Below are 25419 nucleotides of genomic sequence, written 5' to 3'. Positions count from 1 at the left end.
TAGCAGGGTTACATACTTCTCTCCTTTCCCTTCTACTTGAACTTGGTAATCAAACTCCAGTAACAGCAGACGAGACTGAATTTTACTCTTCAACTTTGAAGGACTGAAACCTCTGCAAGGAAAATGTAAAGCAAAGAGCAGTAAAATAACTGCGCACTTTTCAAAGGTAGCCTCCCAACAACCATGCTCTGGAATTAGTTTTTACCATTGCAGAAAGCTCTTCAGAAATTCCTTCATGCTATGGCTGTGACCCTAGACCACCTCCATCTCAAACTGGCCTGCTACCTCCAACACAAAAGTTGTCAATCAAAGTAAATTAAGAAGGCTGCAGGAAAAGTTTTTTTCTTTCAAGAGCATTACTCAGTTCCAGTAATATTTAATGGCTGGGTCCATCACAGGGTGCAGCTCCTCTCTCTGCTAAAACAAAATCCAGGACTTGCTTTCGTATTTAGAAGGAAAAAAAAAAAAAGGCAAGAAGCTTCCAATATTTGAAAAGCTAGATATATAATTTCATTTAACTATTTGGAGATCACCAAAGTTGCATTGGCAGTTGCATACAATTTCTTTCTTTTCCCTTTAATTAAGCAGCAATACATCACAAACTTAAAGTATATTTCCCCCTTTTCAGTAAGAGGTACTGTATACATGTATATGAATTGTATTGGATTCAAACTTTCATCCTCTCTTCTCAAACAAGGTCGAAGCTCTACATTGTTGTAATTTTCTTTTTCAGTGTTTTTTCTCCAAGACAGTCCTCCACTGGGAAATTAATATTCTGCATGAACAATGAACTCCTTGCATGGCCTTTGAACCTAGTGGTTGCTAGGAGGCCTAAAGAAACCCTGGAGTACAGCCTATTTAATAGCACGTATCAAGAGATTATTCAGAAGCAAAAATGTGTGATTTTCTAAATTGTCTGCTTTTTTCCCTCCTTACTTCCATCTCCATTCATCTGTCAAACAATCTTTAGATTTCATATGAATTGCATCTGCATCAATTTTCTATAATTATGGGCAGTTTGTTCCCCGAGTATTGAAAATGTGACTGGCCAGCCACCAATGCTGCTTCAAATCAAGCAAATATCAAACTGCTCCTTACTCAGTTTTACTGAAAAGGCTGCTTAAAATCAGATGTGCTTCACCACTGTAGCATGAGGTTTGCACTTCCATTATAAACATGGATCTGCTTAGGGACTGTATTTTCCTCATCCAAAACACCATGGCATTGACTGCTGCACCATTACTCAGTATTTCTCTGTGCTGAAAGAAATATATATAGCTTCTCCATTCAATTCAGGCATACTTGAATATTAACATTTCAAGCTTTTTAGCATCTTACTGAAGGTTGTTTGATTGTATGCATTTCCATATTTCCCCAAGCAGAGTAATTGAGGCAAAACCCCAAGGTTTCTTTCCCACCCTCCACCCCCATTCCAAACAATGAGGCATTTAATTAAAAGATAACCACAACAATGTTAATGGTGATGAGGTTAAATGGTTGGATAAACAGAATGCAGCCCTCTGAAAAGCCCATGTGTTTCAGGACACTCTCTCCCCTACAACACTCTGGGTGACAAAGAAAGTATTTGTATTCCTGATCCTCACAATTTTTACACCAGTGGACTTCCTACAAATTTCCTGCAAGGAATAGAGTTTCCTTCAAATAGTGAGAAGTGTTTAGACACTGTAGGTATTCCTCCCAAAACTAGTATTTGGAAGGGCAGTGGACAACAACCCTTTAAAAAAAATGAAATGTGGCAACTATCCATTATGAGAGAACTATTACATTTTCAGATAAAAGCCTAACAAGCTGTTGTTAAGGTTGAAAAACCAACAACAACAAAAAAAAACCCAAAAGAACAAAACCAACAAATATTTGCTGATTTTAATTTTCAACGTGTTCTCCCTCCAAAAACTTTAACAAATCAGTAAAACTTAACATGACATTTGTTCTTATCTTCAGTTGTTGCAATTGAAATCACAACCCTCTATATTTATAAACAAGTATTCTTGGTCTGGAGATTACTTTAAAATATCTATAGCAAATTAAAATTCTGTGCCCCCTCCTACCTCTCAAGGACACAGGTATCTGCCAACAAATGCAGGGTGACATATCTGATTCTGCAGATTGCTGGTGTTTGACTGTCTGGTTGGTTTGTACCAATCTTGCCAACATGAAGCTTTCACAGAGCCAGAGCACTTTGCTGGAGAATTAAAAACAAGCGAGAACCACACCACTTGGCACAAAACGCTCACGTGAGCTCCTTCTCTTTTAAATATGGGCTTCCACACTGAAAGAAGGGCCTAAAAAGTACTGACTTCAACAGATCTGACACAGGGTAACTTACACTGGGAATACCAGGACATTCACCCAGAACAAGAAAAATCTTTGCAGTATTGTCAGATTCAGCTTTCCAGACACTTTCAAGTCCTGCAGCACCAATGGAACAAGTCAACCACTCCACCAACACAACCATTCTCCTCTTCAGCTGCTCAAGCATAAATTTTCCTTGTTGTTTCCACTCACGATGTGACTTCCCAGGAACCAGAGCACCAATTGCCAAAATGGGCACAATACCCTTACACAGGCAGATTTTTCAATAAAATGAGTATTATTTTCTTGTATTTGGGCATTAAAGAAAAAAAAAAACCACAGTCACAAGGCACTTTTAAAACATGAAAAACCAATCCTGACTAAAGAGATATGTTTATTAGGGCCAGAGACAGGATAGTGAGCATGTAACTGAAAACCACAATCTTGGGCTCAACCTTTGCAGCAGAAATGGGGCAGGAGGGGACAGCAGTACGGGGCTGGAGCCGTTTTCAGTAATGCATTATAAATACCTTAGTTTTCTCCTTTCAAGGAATCTGCCTACTCAACCTAAATTGTGCCTCAGAGGGAGAAACGTGCCTTTGTGATAAATTGGCATTTGCCATCATAATAATGAAACATTATGTCCTATCATCACAATAAACAGGCAGCAAAACAACAAAGGACGTTTCCAGGATTTTCTGCCCCCAGCCCCCTCCCCATCAGCATTTTCCTAAGTCGTCTTTTGGGTGTTTATGAAATGCCTTGATTCCAAGGCCATTAAGATGCATTTCTGGATGGAGCAGATTCTACAAATAGTAGTGAGGCTTTCCAAAATCTTACCAGCACTCCATCGGAGGCCAAGCCTCTCCCTGATGCCTGCCTTTCCCTGCGCTGTTTTTTGTTTTGTTTGTGCTTTCTCTTTCCCATGCACAAACATGTTGGTGCAGTGTCCATTATTTCCCTACGGCCTTCCCTGAAAGCCACTGACAAATGAATATACATGCACGTGTGTGTTCCACCACATACAGAGGTCTGGTCTCCTTCTACACCTCAAGAAACAAATGCAAATGTGTTTACAGTCATTTTCACCAACACATGCCTTGCCATTGCAGAAACATGCAGCTGAAAGCCTGAGAGACTGTAACAAGACAACTGCATTTGCAACCACAAGTAACCCTTTTCCTTTCCAAAATGGAAAAACACAAAAACCCATCAGTTAACTAGAGTTAACTGCATTTTAAGAGAAATGTGTGGGAGAGCAGTAAATATCCAGCACATGCTTTTACGCACAAAAGGCGCAAAGGGCTCCATGCTCTGCACATTCAGTCATTTTTGTCTGCTCTTCCGCAACAGAGATGCAACCGTATTTCTCATACATTTTATTTCACTAGACTAATAGATTTTAAACACCATATTGCGAGGACACCGCTGTGAATCTTGCAGAGGTACAAAATGGTGGATGTATGCTTTTTTTTTTTTTTTCATTATTCCTAACAACTCAGCCTCCCGATAGCAGGCTCCCCTCCGTACCCACCAACACATCCTTGCCAGCCAAACACACATCCCGAAGCAGCCTCGCAATAAAGCTCTCTCGCATACACAAATTATGTTACAAACCTGATGTCATGTAGCCCCGTGATGTCTGGGAAATAAAAGCTGGGGGGAAGTGCTTGTGCAGTCGGTAGTCCTTCTCGCTGCGGGACCTCATGCGGTCTGAGGCCCGGTCGGAGAAGTCGGAGCTAGGCCAGGCCCGCCGCAAGGTCGTACTCCGCGTCTTCTTCATCCTGAGGATGCCCGAGCCTACTCCTCCCGCCGCAGCATGGGTCAGGGGTGCGCGCTGACGGGCATCAGCCTAGCGCGGGCACCGCCGGGGCGCAACCTGCGCGCATCTCGCCGCTCCCTCTTCTAGGGCGCCAGCCGCAGGTCCCTTCCTTTTTTTTTTTTTTCTCCCTCGAATGATCCAATTTTACACACGTCCCACAATGCATTACACTTCATTTGCAATCGGTCCGGCTTATAGCTCCCAGATTTGCGTGGAGGAAAGGCACGTTATGTGGCTTCTCAGGCAAAAAAAGGAGTGGGGGGGAGGGGGAGCTTGAGGGGGGCTGGGGACGAGAGATGTGCAGCGTGGGAGCTCGGGGGTCCCGAACAATGGCCCAATTCAGCCCGGCCGTGCTTAGCCAACTGTGAGCCCCGACACAAAAGGCCCAAACAAACGAGGAAAATCCCGCGGCCGCCGGCTGCGACCCCGACCGCGGCGCGCCCGGCGCTGGGGAGGAGGCGGCAGCTCCCGGCGAGGCGGGAGGAGCGGCGGGAGGAGAAGGAGGAGGGAGAGGAGATGAGGGAGGGCCCACAGACGCCTCTCTCGGCCGCGGGACCAGCGGATGCAGCCGCGACCCCCCCACCCCCCACCCGCCGGCACCGCCGCCTCCTTCCTCCTCAGGCCCGCGGCGCCCGGGCGGCCGGCAGCGGCTCACGGCCCCCGGTAGCGCCGCTCCTCGCCATGGTCGGCGCCTCCCGCCCGCCTGTCCCCGGGGCCGGATCGCCGCCGGCTCCGCGCTAGGGAGGGCCGGCGCGGGGGGGGAGGCCGCCGGCCGCTCCGCCCGCCTGCCCGGCCCGCCCGCCGCCTGCCCTCCGCCTCGCCGCGCAAAGAGCAGCCGCTGCCGGAGCGCCGGGCGCCACGCCGCCGCCCGGGCTCATGCCACTCCCGCCGGAGCCGCGCTAGTCCCGCCGGGCTCCGCGCTCCCCCGCGCGGCACCGGCTCGCAGGCGCCCGCTACAAAACCCCGTGCGCGGCAGGGACCCGGCCCCTCCCGCCCGCTCCGCCTCCTTTCCGTCCGTCAGTCTGTCCTTCCTCCCTTCCTTCCTGGCGGTGGCAGTGACCGCGGAGCGCCGGGGCCGGGTACCAAGCGCTGGGCACCCCGCACCGCCGGGCTGCGGCCAGCGGGCAGGGAGAGCGGCGGGCAGGGCGGCCTTGCGGGCCGGGCCCGGCCATCGGCCCCTTCGGGCAACGCTGCCGTCCCGGGCCAGCCGCGGGGCGAATGGACTGACAAAAGCGAGGGAAGGGCGCCGGGACAGATGTGCCATCCCCGGGGCAGCCCTGCGCAGAGCCTGCGGGGTTCATCCACGCATCCTCCGCCACCTTTCCCCACCGGCGCCTGAAGAAGCGGCTCTCGCCAGGAGGGCCAAGTCAGCCACACCGCCACATTGAAAACCCACCATCCTCCACAAGGGTATCCAGGACACCCGGGCTGCCCCCCTCACTGGCGGGAAGGGGGTTGCCCACCCTCTCACAGTGGCTCACGCATCTACTCCCAGGGCACACTCTTGAGTGGGGCCTGGCCACCCCGGCATTTTATGAACTCCACTTAACCAGAACTGTGCAAAGGGACGCGGTTCCTCCTCTGCAAGACAGCTCTGAGCACGCCCGGTGTCAGGTGCTGCCACCCTTATCAATGGGGACAACTGCAATGCAGTTGTCCCCATTGATAAGGGTGAAAATGTTGCTTTTGCAACATTGAAAATGTTGCTTTTGCAGCTTAGTTAAATTACTTACATATTTACATTTTTATAATTAATCCTTCTTACAGTGGTTTGTGTCATATTTCTAAGAGAATGGAAAAACAGAGGACTAATTTTGTAACTGGCAATTTTCAATAGTGGTGAACCAGTAAAAGGATGACCATCAGTGAACGAACTAAATACCAAAGCTAGTGGACCATGGGATATTATCCCTTAGCTGCCTTGCTGCATGGCTATGGGTGAGTCACTTCAGCAGCCACCTCAGCCCACCTGGCTGTGCTACTGCAGGCAGCACACACACCATAGAATTATTCAGGGGCTCATATCCAGTCCCTTTCATATGAATAGAACATACGTTAATGAAACTCAGCAAGAAAGTTGAAAGCTAAATGCTATGGGGTTCTTTCTCATTCAGCCTCATCTTTTTCCAACTGTGAAAAGCTATCAGGAAAGACATGTTTCCACTGATGCTTTGTATACTGGTAGCAACAGGAAAAAGTTAAGATGAGAAAAAAGATGGCCTAGAGCTCTTCTAGTAAAAACATAAGATTTTCCATCATGAAACTTACTCATCTAGCAATTTACTCATCAACCTACGCAAAGCTTATAATAGAGCATGTTTTCACCCTCAGACCAGAAAAGCCATAAGAACTTTTAGAATCATTCCATTTTTCTCCTTGAAGGCTGAGGTTGGGATAGAACTACTTAGATAAGTCAAACCTAAAAAACGTACCTATTTTACCAGATGTAGAAGCAAATTAAATTCTATATAGGAGCATAAATTCACATTGCACTATCTGAACATTGAATGAATGATGGCTCTGCCTTTCCAGCAGCCAAGAAGTGGTTGGATTTAGTTGGCCAGCTAGCTTCAACTTCTTGCTGAACTAAACTCAACTTCTCTCCTAGTCTAGACACAGCCCTAGATATCAATCTGTTCCATTAAAAGACGACATGAGACAAGAGACAAACAGGAATCAGCAACAAGGAGGAAAAATGAGGTCAAGAAGTAGAAAGACAGAACAAAGCAGGACACACAGGCAAACACGACAACAAACACAGTGATCTTTACAGTGGCTTTTTGTATAATTATTCCTATCTAAAATATTTTAACAAGTATAAAATAAAAAAAGATGGGATGGCTCTCCAAGTGTCAGATGAAGCACACATCCCAATTCTTTTCAAGCAGTTTGCTGTGCACAAATGAACTGGTGACAGTGCACAGAAATCTTTCAAGTGGCTTTAATTGACTTAATTTGTACACTTCCATGAATTGTCACAAGAGTGGTATGGTACATATAATTAACACAGGTATCGTCTACTTATCAGTTGTAGGAATTAGACTGGTTCATGGTTTTGGGTGCAGATAATGACCCATTTTCATTGTGTGGTAATTTTAAATGAATAATAATTTGCTCCTAGAACTATGAAAAGAAAAGAGAATGAGGGAAATAAGCAACTGATGGTTTGACCATCTGGCAAGATCAATTTCCCCTTCCCACATGTGGGGAGATCTGTTTTAAAACAATTTTAAAACATCTCAGTATTGAGATGTTGTTCCTGTGGTCACCTAAAGTTCCTTTTATCAAGTCTTCTCACAGTTATCTTGTTAGGTTTCAGCTTAAAGTCTTCTGACATGGTATCTGAAAGAGTACTCCTCTTTGAAGAGAGGAATTCAGAGCAAGTTTCCTCCTGCTCTTGAATTGTTTGAAGTCAAGTGTTGTTACTGGGATGAATCAAATATATAATTAAAGACCAAGTTTAAGTTTTGGCTGTTTTCTTTGGAATAAGAGCTAGAACTGTGAGTGTAATTGATTTTTTTGCTTCAGTGGCCAAACTGAAATAAAACTATTTTCTTCATGTGATCTGAAAGCTAAAATTTGAGAGCTTTAAAAAAAAAAAAAAAAACAACCAAAAAAACCCCAAACAAATCCAAAACATTTTATTCTGAGACATTTAAGTTTACTTTTTTTTTTTTTAATGAAGGAAAATAAATTTCTGGATTCATATGGCTATGTCAGAGCAGAGTAAGGAAAAGACTCTCAGCATGGAAATTGTCTAATAGAGCTTGCTAGAAGTAAGGAGAAATTCTTCTTCCAGGCATGAATTATACTAATGGGAATCTGAACACTTATGGTAGTTATGAGAAAAATTGAGATGATGGCAAAGCTTGTGGTTTTGGGGTTTTTTTATTCATCCATAATTGTTTGGAGCGGGTTTTGTTTTGGGTTTTGATTTTTTATTGGTTTTGGGGGGCATTTTTTGTTTAATAAGGTTAAGGTTAAACTCAGAAGCTTTTTATTGAGAATCAGATAAAGCATTCATTTTTATAATTTGGTATTTGAAGTCCAGCAGGAACCATCTCTATCTTGCATTACTAGAGGGAGAGGTGATGCTTGGCTAAATAGACCATAGAGATCTTGGGGAAAAGGTCTGAACTAAACAAAAATTAGGCATCCTGCCTGCCTCATAACCTAACAATTCCTTATCAGGAATTGGCAATATAATAGTAGCCATTTCAAAAGTATAGATTTAGCATTATGAATTTCAAAAAAAAGAAGCTTAGTTCCATATCAGACATTACAAAGGATTCTTATATGTTCAATCACAATCCTTCTTTAGTCCAAGTTCATAAGGAGCCTGAAGTCTTTTGGAGAAACAATTCAAAATCTTTGCTTCTGAAAATATGTTTTATCTTTTAAAAAGTGAGAAAACAAATATTACTAAGAATATTTATTGCATGTGATCTTTATAGACACGTACTAGTTGCTGAGCAGGCCTGTTCCCATTCTGTAGATGGAAAACATATAAAAGAAAATGACATAACTTGTCCTAAAAACTGTAGATAATCAGTGGCAAATGCACTGTTAAAACTTTGGGATCTCAGCTCCTATTTCAAGGTTTACTTTTCCTTATCTGAAAAATAATTTTGTAGCAGAGTACAATATGGTGAGCTGTATATATATTTCTCTGCATGTGTATGCATATGCATGCTTGTACGTATATGTTAATTTCTCTCATGTAATGTGGTATTTCAAGTTTCAGCTGGGACTACTTTTTTCTTCCTCCCTATGACAAACAAGTTTCCATAGGGACAGCAGCAGGCTTCAGTAAGAGGGTGGGCTGGTGTTACTGCCTTAGCTACTTCCTTGGCTTGGGGACTGACTGCACAAGGTTTTTCAAATTAAATAAGCACAGAAGCCAAATACTGAAGGCAAAATAATAGGACATGCAAGGAGGAAAGCAATCCCCCTCTTCAATAAGACAAGATACACCTCTAAAATAATTTTCTCTCAAACTATACATTCAAGCCAGTCAGTACCTTGCCTGCTGCAAACAGCCTGATCTGACTGCCTCACAGAGGAAATTAGAAGGGCTTCATTTTATTACTGTCAGCTGAGCTGGTGTCTGACAAGCACCCAACACCATTGGAGGAGCTAACACTCCCAAGAAGCCAAGTGCCACACAGATTTTTTTGGCATCACACTGCAGGTCTATGATAGGGGTCCTTTCCCCCTGCCCAGCTTCAGAAACAAACACTACAAATAACATTGGTAATACTGGGACACATGGGAGACTTTGCACTAAGGAAGGCCACAGTCACAGGCAGCCAGGTAAAACAGGGAGCAGAGGGCCCTTCTGTGGCCTATGCAAACAAAACCATCTCATTCTCTAACATTCTAAAAGGGGGAGATAGGATGCTGTGAGATTCTGGGAAGGAATTGCAGGTTTTTTGAAAGTAGGACACAGAGAGAGGAAAGGAATAAACAAAAAATAAAGTGGGGAAAAAAAGCCTGTAGTACAAACCGTTGTAAAGCAGAGGAGCAGGAGGAAAAATGGAGTGTGAGGAGGGAAAAATGCAATTATGAACTTGTGAAAAACGCCAAGCTCATGTATAACCTCACAGGCCTTGGTAATCTATAGGTTTATTAGATTTACAGCTCTGCATAATAGAGTTCCGGAGAAAATACACTGCCATCTCTAACATTCTAAATATATGAAGAAGAAAGTTTTCCATGTCATAAACTCACCATTTTCATGTGTGGATTCTTTAATCTCTCTATTAACAAAGGTTAAGAACTCAGATTCTAAAAGACATGTTTTTAAGCAATCCTTTATGGGTTAAGGCAGTCTAGCAATACACCATAATTGTCTTTGTCTGTAGGAAGCACTACTTTTCTCTTCCAGATATTTGCAATCAGATATACTAGCAAGAACAAACCAGAAAACTCACTCACACCCTTTCACATCAGTTCTTAGACTTCTGACAGTAACACTATTAATTTGTAACCTCTCACTAGTACTTGTTGTTATTCAAATATGCAAGAGAAGCTAAGTAATTGTAATCCATGCTTGTGGTCCAGGTCACAATAAGAGGCAGCCTTTCTTGATGGATTTATTGGCAAGGGAAAAGTTGGGCTTGCCCAGACAACTCTCTTCTTTAAGAAAACATTTGAGAAACTCCACCAGAAAGGGAAAGAAAAAAAATCCCAAGGGCAAAGGTGTAAGTGAAAAAATTTCCAAATATAAAAATGTTTCAAAGCGTATCACAAGCAAGTCTTCAGTCTTGCTATCAGGTTGTGTTATACCATGGTAGTAATCCTGGCTTACTTACAGCACCTCTTAAACTAGTTTCAGATCATATTTCTCTCAGTGTTATGCTTTGGGAATGTGTGATGACAGGAATGCAGTGCTGCTGCTGCACACGTGCTGTAGTTCACCGATTCATTTTTCTGTGTGCTGCCTTATGTGCTGTGGTATTTATTTTAACTTGCATGACTTTTAAGAAAAACCTGTCTGTGTAATGAGAAGAAAGGCTCCCCTGTTTTCCTTCTTTTTTTTCACACCAGACCTTCTGATTGCATTTGTGCTTCCTCTACACAGAAGACAATTGATGCAGAAGGTTTTTCAATCTGGATACCCAAATCTACCTAAAAGCCAGCGTACAAGCAGGAACACTTGTAGGATACAGCTTTTGTTTTGATGCATGCTCTTCTTCTCCTATTATCGCTGACTCAATGAGAGTTAGATAAAATGAGTGGAAGCTGGCTTGTAACTTCTCAGTGTACAAAACTAACGAGAGAGGGAGACAAGCCACGAATCCTGCACCAATTTCCTCTCACATATAACAGAATTCTAAAACTTGGGAGATGTGGACTTACAGTAAGCAAATCAAATCACAAGTCAATTCATTCACCGGCTGTTCTTCCAAACGACATAGTAGCAAAAGATATGCCAAAAATGCTGGCCTCAGCTTTCTTGTTTTCCACTGGTGTCACATATCATTAGTACCCTGGTATTTCAGTAACACACTGATATATGGGGACCAGCTGTACTGTAAGTTAGAATAACAGCCTAACCTTCTGCTTTGGGAGTTGAAACAATGGAGAGCAAGAAGTCAACAGCCAGTGTAGATCCCACCAGCAGTAAAAGCCATCACAAATTATCTTCCTAGAGATTAATTCCCACATCTCTGTGTCTACCTATTCCCATTCTTCCACAGAGCCTATGTTGCAAAGATGGCACCATTCACGTGGAGGTCTTGGGCTCTTGTGAAACTTCTGGGTGCTACATCAATACAAACAAGGAGATTCTGTGTGTCAGGCAGGTACTTTTTAAAGAAGAAATGCACTAAGAAATAAAAAGGCCCTTGGCAGTAAGAAGTGTTTTGCATCTTGCATGGCTTGCATTGTCCTTCAAAGAGGACAATGAACATATTTGATGGGCAGTCCTAAAAGCAGCATACCAAGGAAACTAAATCCCAGCAGCTGCTGTAACACTGCAGAACATTTGCTGAGTAACCCAGTACTAAGGGCCCTCTCAAAATTCTTGCTTATACAGCTGGGCATTATAGTGAGTATATTTTATAGTTGCATATATATAGCATGTACAAGAGGCAGAAATCTTTAAAACCTTAGAAAAATTTGGAGTAGCCTCTTGAAAAGAGGCTACTCCACCCTTTGTAAACAACCTCTTGTCACTCAGTTACTTCCATATGTGCACAAAGCTCTGCCTAAATTAAACAGGCTTTCAAAATAGTGGTTTAGTACAGAAAATGTATGGTTTCTACCAATGAGTTTGAAAAAAATGAAAGCAAGAGATAAACTTACAAATTAAAAAGCACCAATTTCTCACCTCATAGAAAAGAAGTTCAATCACTTCTTGGATATTTATTATAGTCTCAGATTCAGAGGCTGTCTCATTGGCACATACATTTGGGCTTGAAAAAACTCTATAGAGGAATTATAAGAACACACAACAATTACATTACTCTACACATTCCTGAATCAAAGGCTTCTGGAAAATCAATGCAAAATCATCAGTCTGCTTGTTCTCTGGACCAGACAGCAGCACTGCAGAGTCAGATTGTTCCTGTGAAGGTGGTACTCTTTAGTCGTAGGTTTTCAGTGAGACCCTGGAGTTTGTCCCTTCTTTTCTGATTCTGCAGTAGGGTGCTACTGCAGAATCAGAAGAGAAGGGACAAACTCCTGGGACACCTACCCTGACTACCCCTGGTTACCACATTTTGTTGTCTTCCTTCACTTGGCTTTTGAAGCTCTGATATTACCCACCTGTGTGCAACGAGAGACAATTTCCCATTGCCCTGTTCAGATGAAGGTTTATGCAGGCACTACTTGCACTTGCCTCTCTGTAGAAGCTGTTCTTAGCACTTCTCCTGAATGCAGAGATTTTTGTATTCTAGTAGAGGAACAAGAAAAAGACATTTTATAGCACTGCGTCTCAAACTTCTCCCACCGCCTTGTAAGAAACTTAAATTCTTTCTCAGGGGTCTAGTGCAACAAAATATTTTTTGTCTTACTAAGTGTCACCCTATAGAACAGTAGCAATCTCCTACAGCAAAAGTATCAACCCCAGGGAGCTCTGCTACTTTCTTTTTCTATAAATCCTTCTATATTACTGTGGGGCTGTTAGTTGACTTGTTATTAATTAATATTATTTTAAACAGAAAGAGAGGCTTAAATCTAGGAGAGCACTGTTACTTCCCAGATGTCTGCAGGTCAGTGCAAGATCTTTGACTCCTCTGTGGAGCAAAGTGGAAGGGAGCAGCATCAAAGTCTCACCTTAGCAAAATGTTTCTAGCACAACACTGCAGTGTCTCACCGGATACAAAGAACAATCTCTGCTGCGAATTTTTCCACCTATAACTTTCTGGCCAGATCAAGGATAAGAACAAGTGAAACATGTAGATGTTAGGAAGATAAAAATTCCTTTATGACAAAGGAAAATCAAAATAAAATTGTGAAATTAGGAGAAGTAAATTAATATCAAATTAGAAAATTTAATAAGAAAATTCCTTTGCAATTCTGAAAACTGTACCACAATCTACCACAAAACTGTACTTACATCCTTTAAAGCACATGAATGGCAGTAGCATAGGATAAAATTTCTTTCAAAATGCTTTATGTATTACAATGAACTTTTGTAAGGCACAGAGAACCACTGACATTTAAAATTTCCAGAAACCCAAAAATAACTTTCTCAAAAGAAACAAACATCATGAGACCATTTACATGAAAGTAAAATTTCCTAGCAATCATGTACAAAATTAAGAGCTAGAAACTCTTTAGTCTTCATTAAAACTGATCACTATTGAGCTGAACTCAATACCTACACAACCCAACTGTGGTAAATCTTATTAGTTATGGCGATCATCTCAGAAACTTTAGCAAGGAGTCACCATGTTCCCATACATAAAAATTTCAAATGCTTTGTACCCCCAGCTATTCCAGGAATCAGCAAATACCCAGGACAAACATTTCACTGATTGTTGTATAAAGCAGAAGAAACTCCAAACTCCAAATGCAGAGACTTGCCTTTGATCTTTTTCTTAATGGGGGAGATGTTTAGTAACCTTTCCATCTCTCAGACAGTGTAAAGTAGATCAGACAATCTGCCTTCACAACTGGCAGGGTTCAGATTTGTCAGAGCATGATGCTAGTGTCAAATTGTTTTTGTCTTCCTTAGTCTCTAAAGATGGATCTTGCTATTATCCCAGCTGATGGAACCAAGACAAAATAAACACAGACATCAGGACTGAAATAATGATAGACTATCTGAAAAGGCATTTAAGTGCCCACAGTCATCCAAAGAGTAAAAAGTTATAAAAACAAGTACTTTTTTTAATTGCCCATATCCCCATGTCATTGCTGAGGTACTTAAAAAAACCCCAACCCCTATGGATTTCTACCCACCGCATAGTAATTACTGAAATAACAAAGAATTGGAAAAAAGCATTTCCAAAGCCTGATGCTATTACTGAACCGCCAGTGAAAAAATTCTCACTAACACCCCTTAAGTCTATCCTCCTGCACTCCCTAATCTGAACACAAAAGGTTGGGTTTAAACACCCACCCCCCACCCTGAGATTAAAACCGCCTGCAGTTTTCAGCTTCGGGCCAGCACTGACAATACTCTAAATCCTTGGCTACTGGCTTCGTGAAGACACAGCCTACGGAGAGTCCCCCAAAGTTCTTTGAAATGTTAAATACAAAGCAGGAGGAGGTCATAAAGGAAATATTCTTTACAAAAGGAATGGATATCATATGCAGGCTTTTCAAATACATTTCTCAGTTGCTTTGCTTCCAGCCACCATTTTCTCAATGCTGCATTGTCTGAAGCTTTTGAAATAAAATTAGAGAATTAAATAAAGCACACAAATTAGTGTTATAAACAGCTGCCAATATATGAATTTGTTACCTTTTAGCTCTCATAAATCTCTCCTATATATATATATATTGTATCCTGATTCTTCTCTGGAAAAACTAATTATTTACCTAGTAAACGGTCCTATAGCAGTTACTAAAAGCCCGGCTATGTAGAAGTAACATATATGTTGTATTACATCATCTTCTGTAGAATCTGCCCAATTACTGCAATAGAAGCCAGTGTGGTTCCCTGCTGCCCTGGAAATCCAGCTATCTCTCTGCCAAGAGCCTTCTAGCATGCACAAAAGGAACAGGGATGGAGAAACCTGTTTTATCCCCTCTTATCCCATAAACTAACAAGCCTTTTTTCCACTGCAGCTTTTCTCAACAAAACCAGGTAATTATGCAGGATGGGATTTTCAAGGTAGGTAAAAGGAAAAGCAGTCAGTTCAGCATTACCAGCTTTGCCAAGTACTGTCACCTGAAACTCTGAGAGACCTGCTTGCAGTGCGGGGGAGCAGGCAAACCAGTGATGCCCTGCCACTCACATAGGGCCCAGCTGTAAGCAATGAGCTTTGTGCTTCAAAACTGTTGGTAGGGGGTTACGTTTTCCTGTCCACTTCCATTCTTCTGGAGGCAAACAGGATGGTAGGAGCCTTATTTCTGTCCCCGGTCTCACCCTGAACACTCAGTGTCTCTCCTTTCTCATTTGGGTGTCATAAACTCAATGATAAAATGAGTTTTACATTTGTTTTGAAGAACTTGTGTTTGGATTACTTGTCTCATAAGGTCTTGAGAGCCCTAACCATGCTAGCTTCTGACAAGATGTTCCACCAGACACCCATAAAAACATCTCTGACCAAATTTACAAATTGTGTACTTGAGGAGAAAAGTAACTGGTTGTCATAGTGACATTCACAGTCTGAGGAGCCTTTGGACTTCAGTGTCATGGAAGGTACCAGGAGTTTAAAACCTCCAACTAGATGAAGTGGTTAATGGAAGCAAGTACTCCAGCCAGCAGCAAATGCATGCTTAAATCACTGGTGATCCTGAAGAATCGGGCTGCTGCACTTTGAAATTATTTAAGCTGTTTAATTTTGGGTTATTTTCAAATTAGTTCAGCCCAGCTCACAGAAACTGCCAGTTCTGTGACTTACATCCATGTCTGATAGGCTGCTGTCCTCTGCTTTTGACATCAGTATAATATTGGGGTACCTTCACAGGAGGGAAAGCCTCCTGTTGATAGAAATGTTCCAGCTACAAAAAAAGACTGAAAGGTTACAGCAAGCTCAGGAACATCACATGCTTTTGGCAAGGTGAGACAGAGGAGGATGAAAGGCAAAGGAGGGTGAGCAGAATTATTGTTCCTCAATGATTAAACAAGCACAGAAACTATGATTACAGATCACAGACATCTTTTATAACATGCCAAACTAGCACACAGAGAAACATGCCTGGGTAATTCAGTCATACAGGCAGTATTGGCTTCCCACAGTTTGAAAGATGAGGGTCTTCTGAAACAGAGGCTCTGCCCTGACTCCCTGCTTTAGGCCAGTGAAGTGGCACAAAGCCTTTGGAGTATCTGGAGAACAGGCACTGCTGGCTGTAGCCCTGGCAGCCAAAAATGCTCCTTGCATTCAATCCTCACTCTTCATGGCAGGAATCAACTCAAGATACATGGTGATCTCTGCCTTTCTGTTGGACTCTTTACCCCTATAAAACAAGTAAGAACAAACTCCAGGCAGTTGTAACCTGAACCTAGGCTTCAGCAAAGCATCCCTAAAAGAAACCCTAGCAGGAAGGCAATTTATTGTTGAAGGGGATCAGGTCCATAGAACTTCCTAGGAATGAGAAGCAATGATTCAACAGACACAGTTCAGTCTTGCCTTGCCTAACACTGCACATAGTATCAACTACCATCAGTCTGCCTGGTTTATCCAAGAGGAAAAGATAATTTTCAGTATGAAATTAAACTCCTGGTTCTCCATGTGCTCAACTGAAGTAACCAGCCATGCATTACTTGCAAAAGAATGTTGATGACTCAAAGGTATTTGGTTTTTTTTTTTAAATCACATCTTTCTGATAAGACTTGTCCATTTTAATGAGACCTATACCACAAACATTATAAAAGTAAGATTTTTTCATAATTGTATGAAATTGTATTCTTGTTTCTGTGTTACCAATCAAAGAAATTCCCAACACATTTTATTTTGTTCCTATTTAAAGAAAAAAAAACAAAACCTAAACCAAACAAGAACACTGATCTCTGAGCATGTGACTACAATAACACATTTCTCTTTTAGTGAGCTGTGGTGTTGAGCAGGCCATTTCAAAAGGGGCAAGATCTTGGGTCAAAGGATGTCTGAACATATTCCTGTTTATCTTTCCACTTCAGAAAACTGCATTCTCCCTGACTTCTACAACCTTGAAAATCAGTGCAAAGCTTGGTGATTTCAGAACCAATAGATTTCAGTCCAAAAGAAGACAGCTAGAAACACAAATTTCACCATATCCAACTTCTGATAACAGTATTCCACCACCCCAGAACAATTAGGTAAGAAATTGAAATTACATCTCATATAATAATGTACAAGAGACTTAAGTATACCAACGGTGAGTAAATTCAGTGGTCAAAACCAAAAACAAATTCAGAAAACATTCTATCTCTGCCTTCTTGAAGAAAAAATATGGCACAATGCACCTTTTTATGGCAATAAGTGCCCAATCCTTTTGCAAAGCAGAGGCATAGAGATGTATACAGCAATGTGAATGTAAGTTACAGCAAGAGCTACAAGCAGCAACACCTCCCACATAGTGGAGGCAAGTTATCAGATACTTAATGCTCCTATTAATTATGTTAACACAAGTTTTAAGATATTCCTGCACAAGGTAGGGTTTCACATTTACTGAACAGGGGGTTACTCATTCTGGATAAAAAATAAATAACTCCAGCAACAAAATAGTTATTCAGACAAACTGGATAAATCATGTTTATAATTCATATATAAGTTCATGTTTTGCTTGGCATTTTTAAAGTCAGTTTTTTTCTGGATATCATGATTTTCAAAGTCAGAAATAAAACATAGACACTCAACAGTCCCAAGGATGTCTGCAACAAAACGATTATGTGAAGATGGCAAGCTGAAGCGCCTTCATTTGGATACATTTTTGTATCCAAAGAGCAAGCAACAAAAACAGTCACAGAGAGAAACAGATGGCCAGTGAGTTATCACTCCTGATCTGGTGACTTATGTGGGCTCAACTTGTTTGTTTACTCACATATTTGCAAAAAAGTAACTTTCCTTATGTTAGCAGCAGCAATATTGTATTTTATGTATATTATATACACAGTACATACTTCTACCTACACAAAACAAAACGGCATCAGGTACTTACACTCTAATTATGGGCTCTCCCACAACCACAAAGGTCACACCTGACCCTTCCCAGGGCCAGGGAGTTAAATGATTGATGTCTAACACCACAGCTCAAGAAAGGGTTAAAAGAGGATCAGTGTAACAGCTGTCCTGCTCACTGGCTTGGAGACAGGACAGAAGTGCTCAGGTCCTCAGGGGCAGGGAAGTGGGTCTGTAATTACTGGCTATACCCTTTACACCATCCAGTCTGTAATTACTGGCTATATCCTTTACAGTCTTCAGGAACTGCTACTTCTCTCTGTTCACTGCTCCCTGTTGATGCAACCCCCATGCTAACCTTGCATGATGCATGACAAAAATACTGTCATATGGTCTTGAAGCAACAGGCACCATTTGTGTGTCATTGAGTCCTGTCAAATGAACCAGCCTTGAAAATACAGATTCTTCTTAGATCATCTCACCCCCTCTTTAGGACTGATCTCATTATCTTCACTTTAATTGTTCTCATTATCTTCTGGGCATAGAAAAATAATGCAGCATTTCTAAGGACATTAAATCCAATTATGTAAAAACACAGTGTTGGGAAAAGAGTTACAATATTTTAGCTAACAAATTGCTGAAAATCAGGAAAGATCAGTGTGTGACCATTGAAACCCCCTGAAAATCACCAGGAAGTATTTTCTAGCTGCAATTACAAGAATGCTACTGCCCTCAGCTATGGTTAACCATCAGCCTTACAATTGTAAAGGCAACTGATAACCACCTCCTAGCCTGCTAAGGGCAGGCAATGGACAAAGAGCTTCTGCGTTATTTTCCCACTAGACAAGTTTCACTGTGTTCTTGTGGTGCAACTAACGTAAGTAAAGGATTCAAAGTAGTCAGTGTAATTTTATAGACTGGAAGAGTCCTGAAAGTAGAGCAAGATATTTTTCAGCAGATTCTTTAAATTGCCAGGATGTAAATGTGATGAGGAATGTGTTTATAGGCACCCTCAGAGAGCAGTATGTGCTGGTAAGATTGACGTAGGATGGTTGCATTGATCAGCTGGTTAAGGATCAGATCCTCTTCATAGGTATATTGCCATGGGGATAGACAGGGGAATGTCTTTGAATAAACTACTGAGCTCCAAACAGCTCCTGCAACAATACCCCTGCAGTCCTGAGGACTTGAGTGGGACCACGGATACAGCACATCCCACAGCAGCTGTCCAGAGACTGAAACCTGAAAGAAGGAATCACTACAGTGAAAGAAAGCTGAACTCCAAGCAGGATGCTCCCTTCTGACCCACAAACATCTGGTGCAAGACAGCCTGGTGCTGTATCTGGTGCAGCATCTGAGCTGTGTGACAGTGCAGAGAATTCTCCTCCTATGGTTCCACCCACTCCATGGTGTAGGAAGTGCAGCACAGACAGACTCATGAACACCATCTGCTTCAACTGTGGCATTTGACTCCCTTCCTCCAGCATGTAATATTCTGAGATGGTCTAAGCACACTAATACAAACCTACATTTTACATGTCTATATGTTGTGAATCAAAAAACAAAAATCAAAATACACTCTTCATCTCCCGTAACACTGCTTTTAGTTTTCTAATTGGATTTGTTTGCAGTGTTTCTTAAAAGAAAAAAAAAACAAACATAAAACTCTGGGGTAGCATGAAACTCTAATTTCAATAAAAATTAATAGGAATAAACACATGCAATACTTACATCTGCACAGTAATGTAAAGTCTACAGAGGAAACTTTTTTTTTCCCCCATGGTACCTTTATTTATTCTACTACAAAGAAATAACACTAAATTTCATACATTAATGCAAACACAACAAAAACTTCCATCCAGATCAGGAAAAAACCCTTTTTCCTAAATATGTGAAATCACTAACTATCATTTTCCTATTCACATCTGTACTTCAAAATAAAAAGAAAAAAAAATTTCCAAGTACTTGGGTTGTCATGTCAATGGGGTTTAGTAATCACATACAACAGTATAATCTATTAATTATAGAAAATATATATATTACAGCATTTCTGTAGCTTGGAACGCAAGTAACTGAAATAGCCCCCAGTCCTCTTGGAGATATAACAGCAGCTTAGACAGAGGCACATAACATGGCACACCCTCTTTTTAAAAGCTGTTCAGTGATTTGCAGTGTCCTTAAGGATCATATTTTAAAATTTATTTTTCACAAAAGCCCAAAGTCCCACAACTGCAAAAGTGACCACTTGGCTTTTACTAGGCTTCAGAATCCCAGGGAAAAAAACCAAGGAGAAAATCAGTTCCCAGCAGATTGCAACTGTTTCCCCTAAAGGGACACACCCCAGCACACTGCTTGCTCTCCCGAGCATCCCAAGGAACTCACCCAGCGCCACGCTGGGAGCAGAGTTATAAAAAGTCCTCACATCTTCTAGGGCCAACCCTGCATCTTAACAAGAGATTAAAATCATGTTCCTCATGAATCTATTGTCTGTGGGCTACATATCAGCTTTCCCTAAACCAACAAGCACAGATAGAAGGACAAGGTAGATTTTGACATGCACAGATAAAAATTATCTCAATCTTTCATTTATCTTTAATGCAAAAGTACCTGTACAATGCCTTTAAAAATAATTTCAAGGATTTAAATTTTTGCTCAACTTCATGATAAAACTGTTTTGTTTGACATGGGGAAGAAGGGCATAAGAAAATAAGGAACATACTTTTAACGCAGGAGTGATTTAAGGCAGGAAGAAGAATGAAGACTGCTCACTGAGCTCATCACCACACAAAAGCCTTTCACCTGTCAGAGGAAGCCCCACCAACCCCAGGCTCAAGTTGCCATCAGCTTACATCTGAAAACTGGTTCTGCCCCACCTCAGCCCCCTTCCCAGGGGCTATGTCTCTAGACCATCCCAGCAGGCCCACCACAGGCGCTTTCTGCTCAGGGCTAGAAAGAAAGAGAAAGCAGAATATGAGATACTGATGCTGATCTGAAATTGTATATGCAAATAAGCAAAAGGGCCAGCTCCAAGCAAAGGGATTGTTTCTGATTCTCATAAGACACAGAAGTTGCCAAACTAAGAAAAATACAAAACTGTTACATGAAACACAAAAGGATTACACAGTTTGAGTATTTGCATGTGGACAGGACCGGCTTGTTTGGGATGATTAAAGCAATGCAGATCAAACCTCAAACATGTACTTCTGAGCACCTTCCAAGCCCAGGCAGGCCAGCCAGCCAGGGAAAAGCCCAGCCAAGCAAAAAGATGTTCCTCCAGAGGCTGGCAAAAATATGGCACCCAGCACCCATCAGCCCCTAGAGCCTGCTTGCTCCAAGCATCCACAGCATTATGGTACCCCTGGCATCTCCACACCCTGCTCTGCATGGGCACTTGCTGGCAGAGGCAGGAAGATGAGCACTGCTCGGGCAGGGGAACAGCCCACCAACAGGCTGGGTCCCCTTCCTCCAGTGCAAACCCCTGCAAGGTAAGAGGGGCTTCCCCCCTCAGTAACAGCCCGTGCAGGGCAGGGGAGATCACACCAGACAGAGAGAGAGGCTCCCATCAAAGGTGTCGGGCCGTGTCTTTGACACCAGCACTGCTCTGCTGGACTGAGATGCAGCGAGTGCAGCTGTACCTCCCTGCCAGGACGGGCTGCCTTTCTGCTAGAGGACAAGACTGGATTTACTACTGTGGCTACAGGATTTGTGCAATGAATGCACATTAATTTAGTCCAGAATTCTATGCTTTGGTCATTTGAATAGCAGGTGGCATTTGTAACCAGCTCAAATAGCACGATTGTCAGGATAAGACATTAAAGAAAGCAGCTTTTCACCTTACTAATCGAACATTCGGCACACTGGAGATGTGTTAGTGAACCAACTGAATACAGGAGATCAGGGATGAAACATAAATAGCACAATTATTTGGTTCAAACCATTCTAGAAAGTTATTCAACAAAAAAAGTACAATTAGAAACATTTGGAGAAACACATTCTTAAGTGAGGCTTGAAAGCCATCTGAAATAAGTACAGCAGAACTCTTCCAGAGGCAGGGGTTTATAAATATGATTTATAGTCTGATAGCAAAGCAATGAATGTAGTCTGCCATGCACCTGAAATTGCTTTACATTTGTGATTCATTTGCACAAGGTATGCTTTCAACAGCCTGATTTTTTTTCAGATTTTAATCATAACTCCATTAAAATAGAAGAAACTCCCCAGCGATCCCCAGTACAATCTACTCCAACATTTAGTCTGCTAAAGAGGCCAGCAGTCCACAGCCAGGGAAGAATAAGGTGGCCCTTATACCTTCTCATAAGAGTCTCTGTCTTGCTTCATTTTCAGCTCGAAGGATTTGCTGTGTCTGCTCTGGTTCCTCTGTTGAGTAGTCTCTGCAAGGCTTCTCTGCCATAGGCTTGCCCAGACTTTCCATCAGCCTGTGTAAACTTTTTGCACTCAAAGCATCATCTGAAGTCCTGTAGGTCCTACCTCTGGCATGAAGAATCACCTCTTTTTGCTTTTAAATCCATCTCCCTCTAGTTTTATTTCCCCTCAAATTATTTTACCCGAAGAAGCAGTTCACCTCCTCATCTCTTACCATCAAGAATGTTTTCACCCCTGACATGTTGTATGTAAATGCAATGAACTATTGCTTTATTTCAATTTAATTTTTAACCAGGCAAATTGAATGTACTCAAAAGATAGTAATGATATAAACTACACTTTTTATGTCATACAGCTTCCAGAAAAGTTAGATTATTTTGACATTGAGAGAAGAGGTTATGACATTGTGCAAAATATCATTGCTGTTGAAATCATCAAAATACTTCTGTCTCCAGTCTTGTTGTGGCTGGCAAATTCCTCACACTTTAGCCCTGATTTTCTAGGAGTTCACCTACATCATCATTGTAGGATGAAAAATCTGTCTAGGTCTTCCCCAGTTTCACCATGGCTGTGCCTGGAAACTTATGAGGAATCATAATGACAGTGATGACTGCAAATCAACTCAGTAAATGAGCTGACATAACATTTGATTTCTTTTGTTTTTTTTTTTCAAAATGTAAACCTGCTGACAGGCTGCCCTTGGATGGGCCATCTCTCTAAATTTTCTGAAGCCAAAATGTAACAAATGTGACAAAGACACACAAAAAAAGTAGAGGTCAATAACTGAAACCTGTGAGAAGTAGTCTTAAGGCAGAAACATGTGTAATGAAGCAAAAAAAAAGCAGAATTTTCCTGTACTTTAAAAGCTAAGCACCACTTAGTGCCCTCTGCTGCATACAGAGGTAATATGCAAAGCACCACTAAACAATGACATCATCTGGTATTAACACGATATGTTGCATCTATGACAAATATTTATTCCTTAATTGCCCTTGTTTTCTAAAAATACTAATAAATTATGCAAATATCTTCGGTACCAGCTTAAAGCAGGTGTTTTTTACATCCTCTCTTCCCATGTAGTATCCTGTGCTCTGTCTGCAAGCAAGCTGCCACCTCGTCTCCCACATCTACCCGGTGGGAAATTCATGCTGAGCGAGTCGAGGTGCTGGGTAGGGGGAGTGTACGGCACCCTCAGCGTGAGATTCAATCATGAGACGCTCAGACAGCTGAGCAGCTCAGTGGGACGTGGGCTACACACTGCCCCTGCTACTCCCACGGAACTCAAGGGAGTGGGAAGTGCCCCTCTCCCTGCTCTCAGCTAAAAGAAACAAAACAAAGACAAACAAACATAGGGGAAGGTCAAGCCTCCAATGCAATTTCCCACTTCCAAATAAATGTGCATTAAGAGTCTATAAAAGGTCCTTCATGCACAACATGAAAGAGGTAAATGCAGAGCAGAGCAACTGCGACCCAGAAGAGGATTAATTGTCAGACAGAACCGAGGAGGTCTCCTAATGTGGAACACAAATATTTAATCTAAATCTGAAATCTTATCTCCCGCCTCTAAGAAGATTAATGGAAATTCTTTTGCAGCAGACTATTATTTCTATTATTCCTGATCCATTTCATGAGCTAAGAACATTTTCCAGAAGCAAAGTTTGTGCATTTTAAATAGTTTATTAGCATTCTACTCAAAATCAAATCAACAGTTGAACATGAGTAAAACCTATTCCAGGAAGTGAGGACATAAAATAATGTCATTTGCATGCATTCAAATTGCATTAAACAGGTATGTCACACATGTGCACAGACATGAAAACGTAAGATGTGAAAGCATAAGGAATCTAATTTTGCATGAGACATGAAGCATTCAAGGTCTCCACACTGTACTTGAACCAAAACTGGCGTGAAGATGTTATGGCAATAAAGTTGTTCTAAAAAACCTTTTTCCAAACTGATAATCCTTGTTCTAGCCTGCTTAAAGGAGATTTCATATAAGGAGGAAGAAATAATTCATACGTCCTTTTTCTATTTTACACAGACTGAGTACAGACAGACAGATAATATCATTGCTGTGCTGGTTCTGCCCAAGGATTCTATGCAACTGGCCCAGTTCCAGGCTTCTCCTTCATTTTTCCTTTGAATAAAGTGACAAGAAAAGGAAAGCACAGCCAGCTGACTTCCTTTGTCCAGCTTCCTTCCCCCTGGAGAAAAGCAAGGGAGCTGTCTCTCCCACTTTCCTCATTCCTGCCCAGGAGCTAAGCCAGCATTGTGCCAGATAGTCCAGTCCTAAGCTTTTGGTATATTTTTTCCTAGAAATCCAGGAGCTCCAGTAGGGTCTGTCTAAAGCAGGAAGAGCATGGCAGGCACGACAGTGGACAAAATGAAAGATCACTGCCATCACTCCTGCCTCCTACAAGTCCCCCTGATGATCCAAAGTGAGACAAGATGCTTGGGGCTCTGCTCCATGGTCACAAGCCACTCCATCCAGCTCATTCTGCAGCCCTGCTGAATGCATGGCATCCCTGGTGGGTGACAGGAGTGGAGCAATGGTGATGCCAAACATCTATTTAAATCAGGGCTGAGAAACATCACACAGTCCTCAAGAATTTGGCAAGTCTGCTTTAGATCTGTGTTGGCTGGTTGAATTCAGCCTGTTCTGGTTTAAACTGAGCTAACCTGCATTTCATTGCTTTGTAAGCTTAACCTGGGAGTTGTCAGCACAATGAAACCAACCCAGCAGCATTCAGACCGATACTCCTCCTTTTTTCTCAGTAGTCAATTCATAATGAAGCCACCAGGCATCAGCTGAACATTCTCTACACTATTAACCCCAGGGCTTTTACTTAAGATGCCAAATAATTCAAATAACTTTACATTGGTCATGAGCAAGGAGTATGCATGCAGTTGCAGCACCTCACATGACTCAGTTTCAGCCTTTGATCTAGACAGGACCTTGATCCAAGGGCAACTCAAATCAGTCCTGAAGTAGAACACTGTGTGGGCTTCTGCTTGCTAGCTTAGAAGGCAATGTAATGCTCCACTTGTACACATGAATGCCTGCATCTTTCCTGTAGTCAAGGAAACATTTTTATTATGCTTTCACTTTTAAAAAGTCCAAAGGACATTGTTCTTCTAAAGCCTCTAGATAATTCTTTATGTTATCTAGAGCAGAAGTAC

The 25419-nt window shown here is 41.9% G+C and overlaps 1 protein-coding gene across 12 annotated transcripts in view; it reads right to left on the bottom strand.

Moving 5' to 3' along the window:
- STOX2 (storkhead box 2) overlaps nt 1-25419 on the bottom strand; it is a 141747-nt gene that overhangs the window by 65830 nt on the left and 50498 nt on the right. The window contains exon 1 of one of the 12 annotated variants that reach the window (XM_018926585.3): nt 3931-4603. The exons of 9 other annotated variants lie outside the window; for them this stretch is intronic. In XM_018926585.3, coding sequence (XP_018782130.1) covers nt 3931-4096 — 166 coding nt within the window. In that variant the 5' untranslated portion in view covers nt 4097-4603. Of the gene's footprint in view, nt 1-3930; nt 4604-25419 lie in introns of those variants that run through there. 2 more of the 12 variants (XM_009100969.4, XM_018926589.3) reach the window with 2 other exon arrangements.

This window comes from Serinus canaria, chromosome 4, assembly GCF_022539315.1.
Source record: "Serinus canaria isolate serCan28SL12 chromosome 4, serCan2020, whole genome shotgun sequence".
Lineage (NCBI taxonomy): Eukaryota > Metazoa > Chordata > Aves > Passeriformes > Fringillidae > Serinus > Serinus canaria.
The sequence above is the reverse complement of the archived record's forward strand: the minus strand, read 5'-3'. Positions and strand labels throughout refer to the sequence as shown.